General features: G+C 31.4%; 1 protein-coding gene across 1 annotated transcript; it reads left to right on the top strand.

Annotated features, from left to right (window-relative positions):
• Positions 1–8,605: 8,605 nt before the first annotated feature.
• LOC108562758 lies at positions 8,606–12,974 on the top strand. The gene is made up of 2 exons (XM_017921180.1): positions 8,606–8,682; positions 11,981–12,974. The coding sequence occupies exon 2, from the start codon at positions 11,997–11,999 to the stop codon at positions 12,408–12,410; it is 414 nt and encodes a 137-aa protein (XP_017776669.1). The 5' UTR covers positions 8,606–8,682; positions 11,981–11,996; the 3' UTR covers positions 12,411–12,974.
• The last annotated feature ends 1,371 nt before the right edge of the window (positions 12,975–14,345 follow it).

Raw genomic sequence — 14,345 nt, 5'->3', positions numbered from 1 at the left:
AAGTATGAGTTTTCTAAAAATTTTCATCCGAAAAGTGGGGTATTTATGATTTTCCTGTTATAAGCTGTCAACTTTTGGCTATTTTTATATTCTTAATTAAAAAAAACAAATTAGTCAATTTCTTACAATAAAATGTTAGAATTTGATGATTTTTCATATATATTCATACTTTCTGAAAGTTTCTATAATTAATAATAATTATTTCTTATAGTTTTTCTATTACACATGATTTGATGTAATTATTGATAGGTAAAGTTCATCAATAAACTTAATTTATAGATTTTTCATGCCTCCACGTTTTATTTAATACCTCACTTACTGTAAGCACTAATTATTTCACCGGATATGCAAATTAAAGACAAAAGTATGAGTTTTCTAAAGATTTTCATCCGAAAAGTAGGGTATTTGTGATTTTCCTTTTATAAGCTGTCAACTTTAGGCTATTTTTATATTCTTAATTTAAAAAAAAAACAAATTAGTCAATTTCTTACAATATAATGTTAGAATTTAATGATTTTTCATATATATTCATACTTTCTGAAAGTTTCTATAATTAACAATAATTATTACTTATAGTTTTTCTATTACACATGATTTGATGTAATTATTAATAGGTAAAGTTCATCAATAAACTTGATTTATAGATTTGTCATGCCTCCACGTTTTATTTAATTGCTCACTTACTACAAGCACTAATTTATAATTACAATATGAACCGCTATAAGATTTACTTAATGATCACAGGAATACATCGTTAATAAATATTTTATAATATAAACAAATAATTATTAAGGGGTTTTCCATTACGTAAGATTTATGAATTAATTTGTAGGTAATATTAATCAATAATCTTGATATGTCGATATTTCACGTCTCCACATTTTATTTAATTATTTGATAACTAGAAATATTAATTACATCACCGAAAATGAAAATTAAAGACAAAAGTAAGACCTTTTTAAAAAATTTAATCCAAAATTTGTCGATTTTTCCAAACATATTCTTGATGCAATGTAGTTTCATTATTTTTCACATAGTATATATTTCGGTGTTTTAATGAATTTTGTTGTTATAATTGAGGACAATTAAAGTTGGTCAAAAGCTCGAAACTGCGCGAGCTGCGATTAAACTGTGCGGTGCGGAACTATTGTGGTCGCATTGCTTTTACATGGAGAGAGCGAGGATTTCCAGTTTCCAGGACTCGCTTCGGTGTCCTGCCGCGATGGCTCTATTTATAAACCCCGCATCTCGAAACGGAAAGACATCCATAAATATTATTCGTCGGATGGATGTATTGTACCCGTAACAGACAGAGAGAGAGAGAGGAAATTCCAACTTGTTGAAGCATACACGTATATCGTTGCGTTGCGGATATATCATTCAAAAAACCTCCCCCAACCGTTAAACCCCCCAAGGGCGCAAAAGAATAGGATGGTAACTCTTTACGGAATAATAAAACTTGAAACCCCCGAAGAATTTCCTCCGAGGGTAAATATTGTTTCCAAAATAAAAACCGTATACAGCGTAACATATATTCAAATGCGTGTGTGTGTGGAGGAGGTATTCCTTCGAGTGTTGTCCTCGAAACGCAAAATCCAAAGACAATTTCCGATGAGCGTGTGCATTATGTTATGCACGATTTCGACTAACTTTCCCAGGACTTCTCGTGCAATAGAATAACCAGAACTCTGAACCACATGATGAAATAGGTGCTTTTCGTGACGGAGGGGGAAACGTTGGTGCGGGGAACGAGAAACGGTTCGGAATGTGATGAACTAATTTTGCGTACTGTTGCCAAGTTGTCAGGGATCGCTTCGCAACAATCTTCCTGAACTCCTAGCTGTCGAAATTGTTGGATAATGAGTTTTAACAAAATACCAATTATAGACGAAGCAGCTACAAAACTCATCAGCTCTCAAAGCATGATGTTAATAATACGAAAAAGGTCGTATTTTAACGTGTTTATAAGGAAACTAGTTAAAAATATTTCATTTCATTTTAATAACTTTAATGAACGTTCGAAATTATGTAAAAATATATCATTAAAAACATCTATACAGAAAAACAAGCAAAATTTTCCTTTGTCAATGAATCTCAAAATATTCTATTGTGGATTTGAATACATAAAATAATTGTTTAATTTAATTTAAACAAATATCCTTTTGTTTCATTACTTTTCATAGATAATTGTTCAATTTTTTTTTTCATTTTAAAATTTGTACAATTATGACATAGTTGAATGGGAAATCATTGGTGGATTCGCCAGGTCAAATAAGATTGTTATTTTTTAATATATGAAATAATATTTTAAATAAATTTAATCAAATATGCAATAAAATTGTTATTTATAAAATGTATTAAATTTATTATATGTAAGTTTTTAAAATAAGTTTTCAATTACATAAATCATCGACAATTATATTATATAATGATTATTAATAATTAACATAGAAACTATTATTGGAAAAGAAGTGTAAAATGTGAAGTGTAAAGTGTAAGATAGAATTGTAATACCAATATAATTTTGACTTATTTTAAGAAATAACACGTTCTCGCTTTTACAAGATTAAAAAAAATAATGTCGAAAATAACCTATACCTCATTTTACATGGTTCTTTTTTACACATTTTCGCTTTTACACGGTTTCAACAAAAAAATAATTAAAAAATAAATGTTGAAAATAAACTGGTTATGATTAAAAGTAACAAATTTTTTGTCTTTCAATAGTTTTGTTTGATATATGCACCTTTACGTGCGTCTCTTGCATACTTTTCGATTTACACTGATTTACATGTAAATAGTTGCAATTTCGTTTTACACGTTTTTCTCAGGAGAGATGGAGATGGTGTATTATGTAATTATAGAAATGAGAATACTATTGGTTTGGATTGGTAAACGTGTGTAATTCTATTAAATAAGTAATAATAGATCGGTAAAACGAATTAATCCTGATGTTTGTGCATCTGCACCGTTGTGTAACAAACACAATGCAAGCAATCAAATATAAATACATCGTTTAGCATGTATTGAAACCGTTAGAATCCGCAAGCAGCAATGGAATATTAAAATTTGCAATTAAATCCAGCCCACACGGTTCGCAAAAGCGAGAGCCCGAAATACAGAGTGTCTATGTGTTCGTGACGACTAAACACACAGCACACAATGCGTTAAAATTTCGGCAGCGTAATTATCAAAGGCTAATTATTTTCCAGATTACGAGCCGGAAACTAAATTCCGACTATCCCTACCACCCTTCAATTTATTCTAATTAGTTATTAGTGTGGATTTTCCGCATTGGCAAAGGGATGATCATGATGATGATGATGCAAAACAAATAAACGGGGTGTTTATGCGTTAGCCTGTGGCGTCGGCGGCGGTTGCGGTTCTCAAAGGGAGGCGGTTGGTCTTCGTCTGTTTAAACACGGCGAATTTAAATGTCTGTTATTATGGTAATGGAAATTAAGCGGTGCGTAATAAAATTCGGGTTTTATGTAGTTGCTAAACAAGCGAGAAGCGTGGGGGGCTGCTACTGCGAGAGTGCACCAAGAGGCTCATTAGGAAAATTGTATTTCACTTTGGACTGTGTGCGAACAGCTGTTGCCCATTTCCGCCCGGTTTTCTTTAGCCCAAACCTGGCTCCCGCAGATCCAGTTTCCTCTCTTAAATAGCTCCGGCGCATGCAGCAAAAAAAAATGAAATAAAAGCGAGCGCTCCGGGGAAAACTGTCTTGGGATTGTTTTTAATTAGCATTTCGCCGAAAGCCATTACTCAGCAATTTAGTTTTGCCGAGTCCGCGAAATGATACTTTATGCTCGGCCCACCTCGTTTATTAGCAAGATACACGTGAAAACTGAAACGCGGGACCTTGTTTTAACTTATTTATGGTGCAATTACGTTCTGATGGAATGGCCTTCACATTGCATCCATCCAAATACGTACCTTACAAATTTGAGTTTATAGTCTATAAACCAGTTCCAATCATTCCCAATAACTAGATTTACTGGAAATAATTGGAACTTCGAAAAAAAAATATGAATATGAAATTATCATTCTATAATTACAATGATTTATGTAATTGTCATTACATTTATGAAAATTTTATAAATGTTGCAACACATGTTGCTTTTGCTCATTTAGCCAGAATACAATATATGCATGATGATAACAAGATAAAAAAATTTAATAAAAAAGTTTGGTGTTTATGTATTATTCTTATGCTAGCTGAAAGAATGATTAGTTGGCAAGGTTTGGTAGGCGGAGGATGGGTTTGGTAGGCGGAAGGATTGGTTTGACGGTGTTTAGGAATTGTGCTATATCTGGGTCGTCGTCCGGGGGTGCGTTGTGGGCGAGAATTACCGGTGGAAAAGGGATTTTTTTTTGGGTTTGTGGACGCTGGCGGAGATTGGTGGGCGGACGTAAAGGGTGCGAGTGTGGTGGTTCCGGGAGAAGGTTTTGGCGATATGTCGGCCTTGAAGTTTGTGGATGAATTCGGAGATTTTGGGGAGTGAGTTTAGGTCGTGAAGATGCGAGCTGTAGATAATGTAGTTTTAGTATTTTTCGGATGACATTTCTTTCGAAGCTGCGGATTCGCTGAAGGCCAGGTTGGGTTTGCGATTTAGAGGATAGTGGATGGATAGATGAAGACGGGACGGAGGAAGGTTTTGTAGATGTGGAACAGGGTTTTAGTGAAGCAGTCGCCGAGGGATGGGCAGAGGCGGTGTATATTTGATCCAATTTTGTAGATTCATAAGAAAATCTTTATTTTTAATATCATATTAATAAAATAACTATCCTATTTTGGAGAATGCTCGGTTATATGGATACGGAGAACCTTACCAGATATTAAGACATGAGACAAGAGCAACAAATGAGAAGGATTATAGATATGCTACACCTTATATACCATGAAGAGGTAGTACCCTTATCAGTCCTTTCTGGAATATCCAGCTATGGGCTGGAAAGTGACGTCATATAAGCGAGCTGGAGTGAGTATTTACACATATGGACAAATTATATTATCAAAAAGTGAATTAATTCATATTATGCAAAAAATCGAAAAATTTAGGCTCAAAAGAACAATGGACCTTAGTTTAAGTAGTAGTAAGAAGTAAACAAAATATATCAAAAATAATAATAAATGAAAAATATATTTAATGTCGGTTTTAATATAATATTTTTAAAATTTTGTATAAATTTCACTACTTACATTTTGATAAATGATTAATTTGATCGCAAAATTTTGTGTGTTTTATTTTATAAACCTATATTATTTATTACGATTTATTACATATACAAACTCATTTACTTAAACGAAATATCTACGTGAGTTATTTTGCATATTAAAGCCTGAAAATCATAAATCGATAATTCGCAATACGTACATAACGTGTTTTAAATTATTAATAGCGTAATTACATTATAACGTAAAGCATCTGAATATTGATTTTATTTACTCTTCCATATACCGTTCAAATAATTTCAATGTTATATTTTCAAAGATTGTTATATTTCGATTGATAATATATAGATTTTACTACTGTCATTCGCTATTATGTAATAGTAAAAAAAAAACATAAAAAAATACATTTACAAAGTCAATTTACAGCATTTCTTAACATTTAATTAACACGAAGCAATGTTTATTTATTTATCTTTTTATTTAATTTGTTGGTTTATCTAAAGCTTTTGTAACTTCTTGATAAACTTGGAATTGACTCTGCATAAAGTTTTAATTATATTTACATTATATTTGTCCATATACCTAATAAATAATTTGATTCACTTTTTAATGATTTTTAAGGTATACAAATTTTAATTACAGTAATAAAAAGCAATTTTCTTGCTTCAGCTTTTACTTTATATTTCTAATAATTCTCATATATTTCATTGTATTAAATTTATTTCAATAAACCTTTGCATATGTATACAACAAATTATATTTTCCTACTATTATTACGCCAGTGTTTCCCAACCTTTTTGTGCTATGCTACAACTAAATACAGTGGAACCTATTTTCTTAACAAGCAAAATGAATTGTATGAAAAATGAGTCCGTTAACGAGCGACGTTTTGCATAACGTGTGACGATGAGAAATCCCGGATTGCACGACTACTACATCAATTTTAAAACTTGTGTACTATATTATAAATAATTTCCGACCGGTCAATAGGGCTTAATTATAGCCTATAAACATGTTTAAATAACATGCTTTCAAATCCATAGTTGCATTTATAGTTTTGGTTTGTAATTATTATTTCAAATAAATATAGTTATGATTCTGAATAAATATACAAACATTTTATCATATATATTACGATTTATTATTATTATTTTCATATTGACTTTTTTTTAGCCATATTATAAAATAAATATTTATGCTTTCCAATACAAAAAATATTCATATATATATTTTTATATTAATAATGAAATAAACATACATATTTATATCAATTTAGAAATAGAATTTACATATAAAATGTAATAAAAAAAGGAAGAAATATAATTCATTTTGTGGTAATTTTTTATATTATATTTTTTTCCATAATAATATTATAAATACAGTGGAACTTTGTATAACGAGCATTTCGCTTAACGAGCAAAATGAATTGTAAGAAAAATGACTCGCTGACGAGCGGCGTATCGCATAACGAGTGACGATGAGAAGTCCCGTAAAATCATGAAAAATCGAGACCAAGTTATACTTATTTTTCGCCGGCATGGAACGTAATTTACATTAGTTTATATGGGAAAACGTGTTTCACTATACGAGTAAAAATCTGGAAATTTAGGAACGGATTGAACTTGTTAAGCGAGGTTCTACTGTATATACAATCTTTAAAAATAGTTTTTGATATTATATTTACTAATAAATTATATAATAATGTTAGCTTTAAATAAACATTATTGATCTATAAATATACCCTAAATTATTTATTCCAATATTTAAACAATGCACAACAAAAGTCCATATAATATTGACCAATTGTACTTTTATTTCCACATTACTATTGTTTACGCAATGCTTATTACCGTATGCAAATAAATGAAGCACTGTTTTGTTTTTGGATAAAATACACATGGATTGTGGAAAGTGCAGTGTTTGTAATGGAGATCTCCCACTGGACGAGCCGACTCGATAAATGCGGCTAAAAATATCGAAACGTTTTTGTTTAAACAACAACAACTCGACTCTCGAATTGCGGAATTTATTTAATTTGTTGTTATTTATTGGTGTGCACCGTATTAATACAAAAAAAGCACGTTTGCAAACTCATCCAATTATGTCAATTGGCTGACGCACGTCAAAGGGACATAGAATCAAAGCAATTTATAAATGACACCGCGTGTTCTATTTATTTTTGTTTCCTGTTACAAAAATTATTTAAGCGTAAACTTGTTGTAATTGGAACTGCGCTTTTATATAATAAATGAAATTTTATTCGTTATTGGATAATAATAGAGTACACCTAACCCTCGTTTTACACGGTACTTTCTTTATACGTTTTCATTTTTACACGGTTTATTTTTTTTTAAATAAATGTTGAATATGATTTTTGCATACTCTTTGTTTTACAATTAGTTACAATTTCGATGTACGCCAGTGTTTCTCAACCTTTTTTGTGTTATGCCCCAACTAAGTATTTCTAAAATACTTCTGAAATATGAAATTCAAAGTTTTTCTTGAAAAATATTTAAAATTAATTAATTATACATTAGGACTAAAACGATCCCAATGTATGAAAATATAGAAACTATAAAATGAGCTAAGTAAATTCTGATAATTAATAAATTTTCAAATGCAAGAAACAAAACAGAAAATTAAAAAAAATACAATCTGTTATAACTAAAAAATTGAATATATTACAACAAATATTAATTATAATAACGTTAGATTGTCATGAAATTGACAGGCGTCGTCTGAAGGTTGGTACTTCCTGAAGACGTACGGATTTGTCGTTAGAGGCGCCATCTGTATGTCATCTTATGAACTTATTGAGTAAGGTGTTAGTATATGAAACAATGTTATTTATTTAATGAAACCTATTTTAAAGCAGATATTGAATAATAAACGGTCATATAATTAATTGTAAAAAAAAAACGGGATGCGGTTAAAAATAAATTAATTGGATCAGTCGGCTCGGTTCTATTGATATTAATTACTAATTACGACTTCGTCAATATAATATGATAATATGGATTAAATTCGTCAGATATATAATATTAATATTATATCTGCTGATTGGCATTAAAACTGGAAACGTAAATTTGGTTTGCACTGAAATAATAGGCTTTGATCATTGCAGCTAACCTTTTGTTACCGTGTCTCTCTTTGACTTCAATCGAACAATAATTGTAGCCACATCGGCCTTCCATTACTCTATTTACCCCGACAAAAAAAATATGACTCGTTAACATCAAAAGGTTTTGTTAAAAAAACTATTGTGAAAGCTTGAAGCCTAAAGCCTATGGATTAGCTTCGACACCGTAATTTGAGCTGGACTAATATCCTGATATTTTGGTATCTTTGTATCCTTCTTGCGTTATTCTCGTGCATTGTAATACAGTTTTGCTTTCTATTTGCAGGGTTGCTGGTGGTCGGGGGTGCGGCGGTTTATCCGATTGGATGGGATAATCGGGAGGTCAGAGAGTCCTGCGGGAATTCCAGCCACATCTACCGACTAGGTCAGTAGTGTCTACATATTAAAGTTCAATGATTCTTCTCGGATGGCCGCAGAGCTGCACGTGCATTCCGGGCTCTGCACTCGCATTTCGCAAATGTTATGCATGCAACATCAAAGCCATAAAACACAGCCCCCAAGGAAATTATTTACTTTGCTGCACTTATGCTCGTGGCCACTCTTCTATTTCTGTCCCTTCTTTTCCACGTGTTTTACGACCGTTGCCCTGTGCACACCGGAGCAATGATTATGCAACACGAAATATCAAAACGGCATTAAAGTTAATGGACGTACTATATCTGCGGGATGTAGTTGGAATTTAAATCTTATCATTTCAGAAGATTAATGCGTTTTCAACTAAAACAATTTTTTATTAAATTAAAAAAAATGTATACGAGCAAATATTTTATTACATAGATTAACACTCTTTTAATATTATTATTATTTGGCAGAAAGACTTTGATTAAAATGGTCCAGTTTTAATTACAAATTTCAATTTAAATATTTCATAAATCAGTGAAATAATATTATATGAAACTCAATTAATAACATAATTAAAATTGATTGGATTTCAATTGTATCCATTCCCAAAATTATATGAGAAAGAAAAAAATCTATTCATTCATTAAAAATATACTTTGATTGAAATTAATCATATATTGAATCAAAATAAAAATGAGATTTTTTAAATTTTATTCTAATTAAAATGGATTGGTTCTCAATATTAACTGTTCATAAAATTACATAAAAAATGAATCAATTATTCTTTTATTAAAAATATTTTTCAATGAAATTAATCACATATTAAAACAAATACATTGTTTTACATTAAGAAAACGAACGTGATTATCAAAATAATTAAAAATAAATGTATAACCTAATGTTTTTATTGTCCTCGTGGATACTTTAAAATATGTAAAAAAAAAATATTTACATACATTATAACAATTTGTTAGAATTGTTACAAAAAAAACATAGTTGTATATTATGATTATTTGCAAGAATAAATACTTTCTCCAGTATTTATTCTTCCATGAAAGTTAGTTAATACCAAAGAACAATATCACAGGAGTGCACTGAATCGAATTGCGTGTACTTTGTAGGTGTTTTCATCAAATCATAGATCAAGGTGTCTAAATTCCGCGAACTCTGGCATTCATGCTTTAGCGTACGTTTCAGTTAAACGAGTGTAATTGTTTCTTTGACTCGATTCAGGTTCCATCTGCTAGATTACATGAATAAAAGAGCGAAAAAAAGAGGAAGGGTGTGCGTTGGGGGTGGAAAAAAGCGGATGGAAGGAAGGAGCAACTTCCAACCCTGCGTGCGTTCGTGTGTGTGTATGTGTGTGAGCTCGTGTCTGTGCATGGTGAAATATAGCTGCATCTATCGCCCCCCCGAACGGGAGCAGCTGCAAAATGAACACCGTTGAAGTGATTGTTTCGCCTTGAAGTAGGAGAGCTTTCGAGCTTTCGCGTGGATCAGTGACTTCAGTTGCCATATTAATGCACTCGGTTTGAGCCACCATCTGACACTTGCACACTAATACCACTTTTGAGTATTCCCACCGAGAGACTCTAGCGTTTCTTCAAATTTGCTGTTTCTGTGCGAGTTATTCCAACTACAGCTAATTTCCGGTCCGGAAGTTGAATTTTATTGCGTCCGGGATGCATCCAGGAAAAGCTGCAGCGGATCCCATTAAAACGCACTCAATTATTAAAACCGCATTAAAATTTTTGGATGGCGAAAAGTTTTCGAGAAAGTTCGGAAAATCCTCGTCCCGGAAAACACAGGCGTTCATTCAAAAGAGACCGTACATTTTCAGTAGTTCATTTATTTCTATTATTTTTTTTTTTTAGAAAAGTTTTGATGTCTGCGAATTTCCCGGAAAAGTCAGGTGTATACGTGTATTCATTCTCGCAATTCGGATAACACCGCAATGATATTCCTTCACGTATCGCGTCTCACCCCGGGCTACGGATTACATTTGGGCAAATATTTGCGCTCGGAAAGCCTGTCGAATTTACTTGGCGCAAATGAAAAACGCTACGGTTCTATTTATTTTTTGTGTATGTGTGAATTTCTGTTATCTTCTGACGCTAGGCAAATACGAGAATGCTCTCACGTCGTTAGATAGCAGATGTTTAACAGTTCATAAGCTTACATATTGACAATTTCAATAAAATACATACAAGTATAACCGTTTTTAACTTATTTTGGACGAGCGGCTGATATATCCGCCCTCTCCTTTATATAATTTACTGTATGACATCCTTGATCTTATTTATTTGAACACTTAACATTTAGTATAATTCTATCTCACACGTCTCATTTGAAATATAATCAGCTTTATGTCATCGTATTTCGTTTCTTCAACAAATTATAGTGTGATTAGAACACGTTTTGCAAAACGTTGCATAAAGTGATTTTTTAAAAATAATCGAATATAATTTAGTTTTTGAAAGGGATATATTAACTTTGGGTAGAACCTTGAAGTATTTATGTGAAAATCATGATAATATTAATCTCGCCGTCTTCAACAAAATCCTGACAGTTTTAGCATCACTTTCAAATACCAACTGTCCCCGTACATTTGTATTTCTCTGTCACTGTCACCTGTTTGTCAGTGTCGCTTTTTCTTTCATTATCTTGTCCCAGTTGTCTTTTATTATTGTGATATCCTTTCGGCTGTTTCGTTTATTTTGTTACTTCCCTCTTATTGTTTGTTTTTAGTAGAAAGCACGTTTGTCTTTTTATTTTACCAATGTGATTTACATAACATCATAATTTATATTGTGTTTCATTTTGGTTTTACTATTAGTATTTCCATTATATTTGTATATTAACATAAACTTTAAAGTTAATAATAATACTACTAATTAACTATTTATATTTTTTTCATAGCCATTTCATAGTAATTTCCATAAAAGTCAATTTTATTTTTTATATTAAATTTTTACATTTTTTTTCCTGTAATTATATTAATTATTGTAACTATTAGTCTAGCACATCATTTCTTTATAGATTTTAATAAAAATAAACAAAATTAATTGTATAGTAGATACTTTTATGTTTGTGGATTTCATGTTTTCTAAACTTAACGCGTGTAAATAAAAATTGTGTAAATTACAACACATTAAATTCAACATTGCTTTTATTTGCTTTAAAAACTTAATATCAATGTATTAATATACAGAAACATATTATTAATCCAGTGGTAATTCTTAAAGACATTTGTATCTCTTGTTGTAGTGTGATTTAGTAGTATACATACTAATAATGGTTTTCGTTATCTATGATTTCAGGTAACTGCGAGTTGTCATGGTCCGTGTACCTGCTGGCAAGTGCCGTCCTCCTGCTGCTTTTGTGTTTCTGTTTGAGTTTTTGCGCGTCTCGGGTGAAGGCAGGCTCATTTCGGATCTGAGTATACAGCGCCGGCATGCTGACCAGCAGCGTGTAGCATACAGACTGGCCCACATATCGGCGCAGCCTGAAGCCCGATTCCCCGCCGATGAAGATGTTAAACCACTCGACCAGCAGGAATCCCAACTGCAAGACACCGACGACGACCAAACGGGGACCTTCAAGAAGAAGAAACTGGAGACCATCACCGTCGAGGTGACATCCGACACCAAGGTCTCTCTGCCCTACGTCCTCGCCGAGAAGGACATGGTCAACAGTCCCGGTCACGTCCCCAAGTGTCTGCAGTTCGAGAACGGCGGCGTCTTCGATTAACATCTTCATCGATGATCAAAGGAAGCAAAAAACCAAAACGGAATAAAGAAAAAAAGGAAAACTTATATATTATATAAAAATAATACAATTGAGAATCAAATCGTTGACGGATCTTTAAGTTCGGCCCTCGCACGTATTTCGCACATACACAAGAACCAACGACTTTTGGAAACGAATTTTATGATTTCGAGACACAGCACATCCCAACCGGACAATCGACGGAAACCAACAAACAAACAAAAATCGAACTGAAAAGACTCTCAAACACTGTTTGTGTTCAATGCGTACGCGATAACATTTCATTTAATTTTTGGACCATCTCTCATCTACTTGTATTATTTTGTTGTTGATTTGTTTTTGGTTTTTGTTTTTTTTTTGTATTAGTGTGGAAACAAACCATATCGAAAGACTGAACAAGTTTTAATCAAGTGACACAAAGAAGAAAAGAATAAAACAAACGTTAACACGAAAAATGAACTCGAGTTAAGTTTAACAGAACAGAATATATACGAAGAAAAGAAAAAACACAGAATTGTTATTATTAAATGAATTTATCTATATTAAAATGGCTTTTATTAATTAATTGTAACTAAGTTTTTTTTTCTTAAATATTATATTGTTTATTGTCTTATTCACTCATACATCGGTTTATGGTATTTTCTTGTTTAATTATTATGTTAGTTATGATGCTTTGCTTTGTTTATATTTAGTTTGTTTCTATTGTATTTCTGTTGTAGTGTTTACAAGTAAGTAACAATTTACTAACAACTAACGCTAGATGTTAATTTCTCACGTGTTGTTTTCTTTTTAATGAATTAATTTAAGTCAGATAATATAACTAAATGAAATTATACTTTGGAGAAGAAGAAAAATATGAAAATAATAAAAAAGAAATAAATTTAATACGCATTCAAACATGCAAATATAATTGGTGTATTTATTTTCTTGTTTCTCTTTTACTAGGTTCCAATTTACAAACTGGTAAGTTTACTAAAGCTTCAATTAATTATCGTTATAATTGAATCTCTACAAGCTCTTTGTGTCATTCTAAGCAATTCTGAAGAAAAAAAAGATTATGAAAACAAATTGTTAACACACGTGTTATTTTTTCAATTAATTTGAGTCAAGTTATATAAATAAATTAAATATTTAGTGCAATTCATTACTGAACATTTTACATTACTTATATAAATATTTTGAGTAGGCTTTAATTTAAAATAGATAAAACAATTTTAGTACATTTACTAAGGTTTCAATACAATTAAATCCATAAAAATAATCTACTTTGTGTTTTCAGACATTTCTGAAAGTTTTTCATGAATATGAAATATATAAATTACTACTAACTTAATTTCTTACGTTCTCAAATTGACCAAACAAAGTAGAGAATTTTCGAACAGTTTTCGTAGAATGTTCACCATTTGCAATTTTGATCGTATACTTTTCCATAACTTATCCTCAATGTTTACTAATGACTGCATATAAAAACCGGGAAAGAAATGACGACAAATTTAAAAAATCTGTTATTTTATGTATTTTTAATAAATTCAGTTTTCTTTTTCATATTTACAATTTTATACTTAAATGCAAATTGAGGACGACTTTGCAATTAGAATCTAGAAATAACTGAAGTGTACACAGGACACTTCCAAGCGAATATCAAATAAAATTGTGTTAATGAAGATTCTCTTTTGTTGCGCAGAGCCAATTGTGGCAATGAGTGGGTGTTCGTTTAGGATCTTGGAAGCTGATGACTCTCGAAAGAGACTATACTATACCATTGCAAAGAGAAGATCTGTGCTCTGGGGGTCGACAACAATAGCGAAACAGAACAATCATATATGACCATTGTTTTCTCAGTCGTCCGGGAAAACGAAAACTGAAGAGAAACGTGCATGTTTCCACATCATTTGCAAGTGAAATGTCTCATGATTA

The sequence above is a fragment of the Nicrophorus vespilloides genome, unplaced genomic scaffold (genome assembly GCF_001412225.1).
Source record: "Nicrophorus vespilloides isolate i.1.1-1 unplaced genomic scaffold, Nicve_v1.0, whole genome shotgun sequence".
Lineage (NCBI taxonomy): Eukaryota > Metazoa > Arthropoda > Insecta > Coleoptera > Silphidae > Nicrophorus > Nicrophorus vespilloides.
Note: the sequence above shows the minus strand (reverse complement) of the source record. Positions and strands in the feature narration are given on the sequence as shown.

What these genes read in the sequence shown, in the direction of transcription:
- LOC108562758 (XM_017921180.1), top strand. Translation starts at nt 11,997, where the DNA reads ATGGTCCGTGTACCTGCTGGCAAGTGCCGTCCTCCTGCTGCTTTTGTG.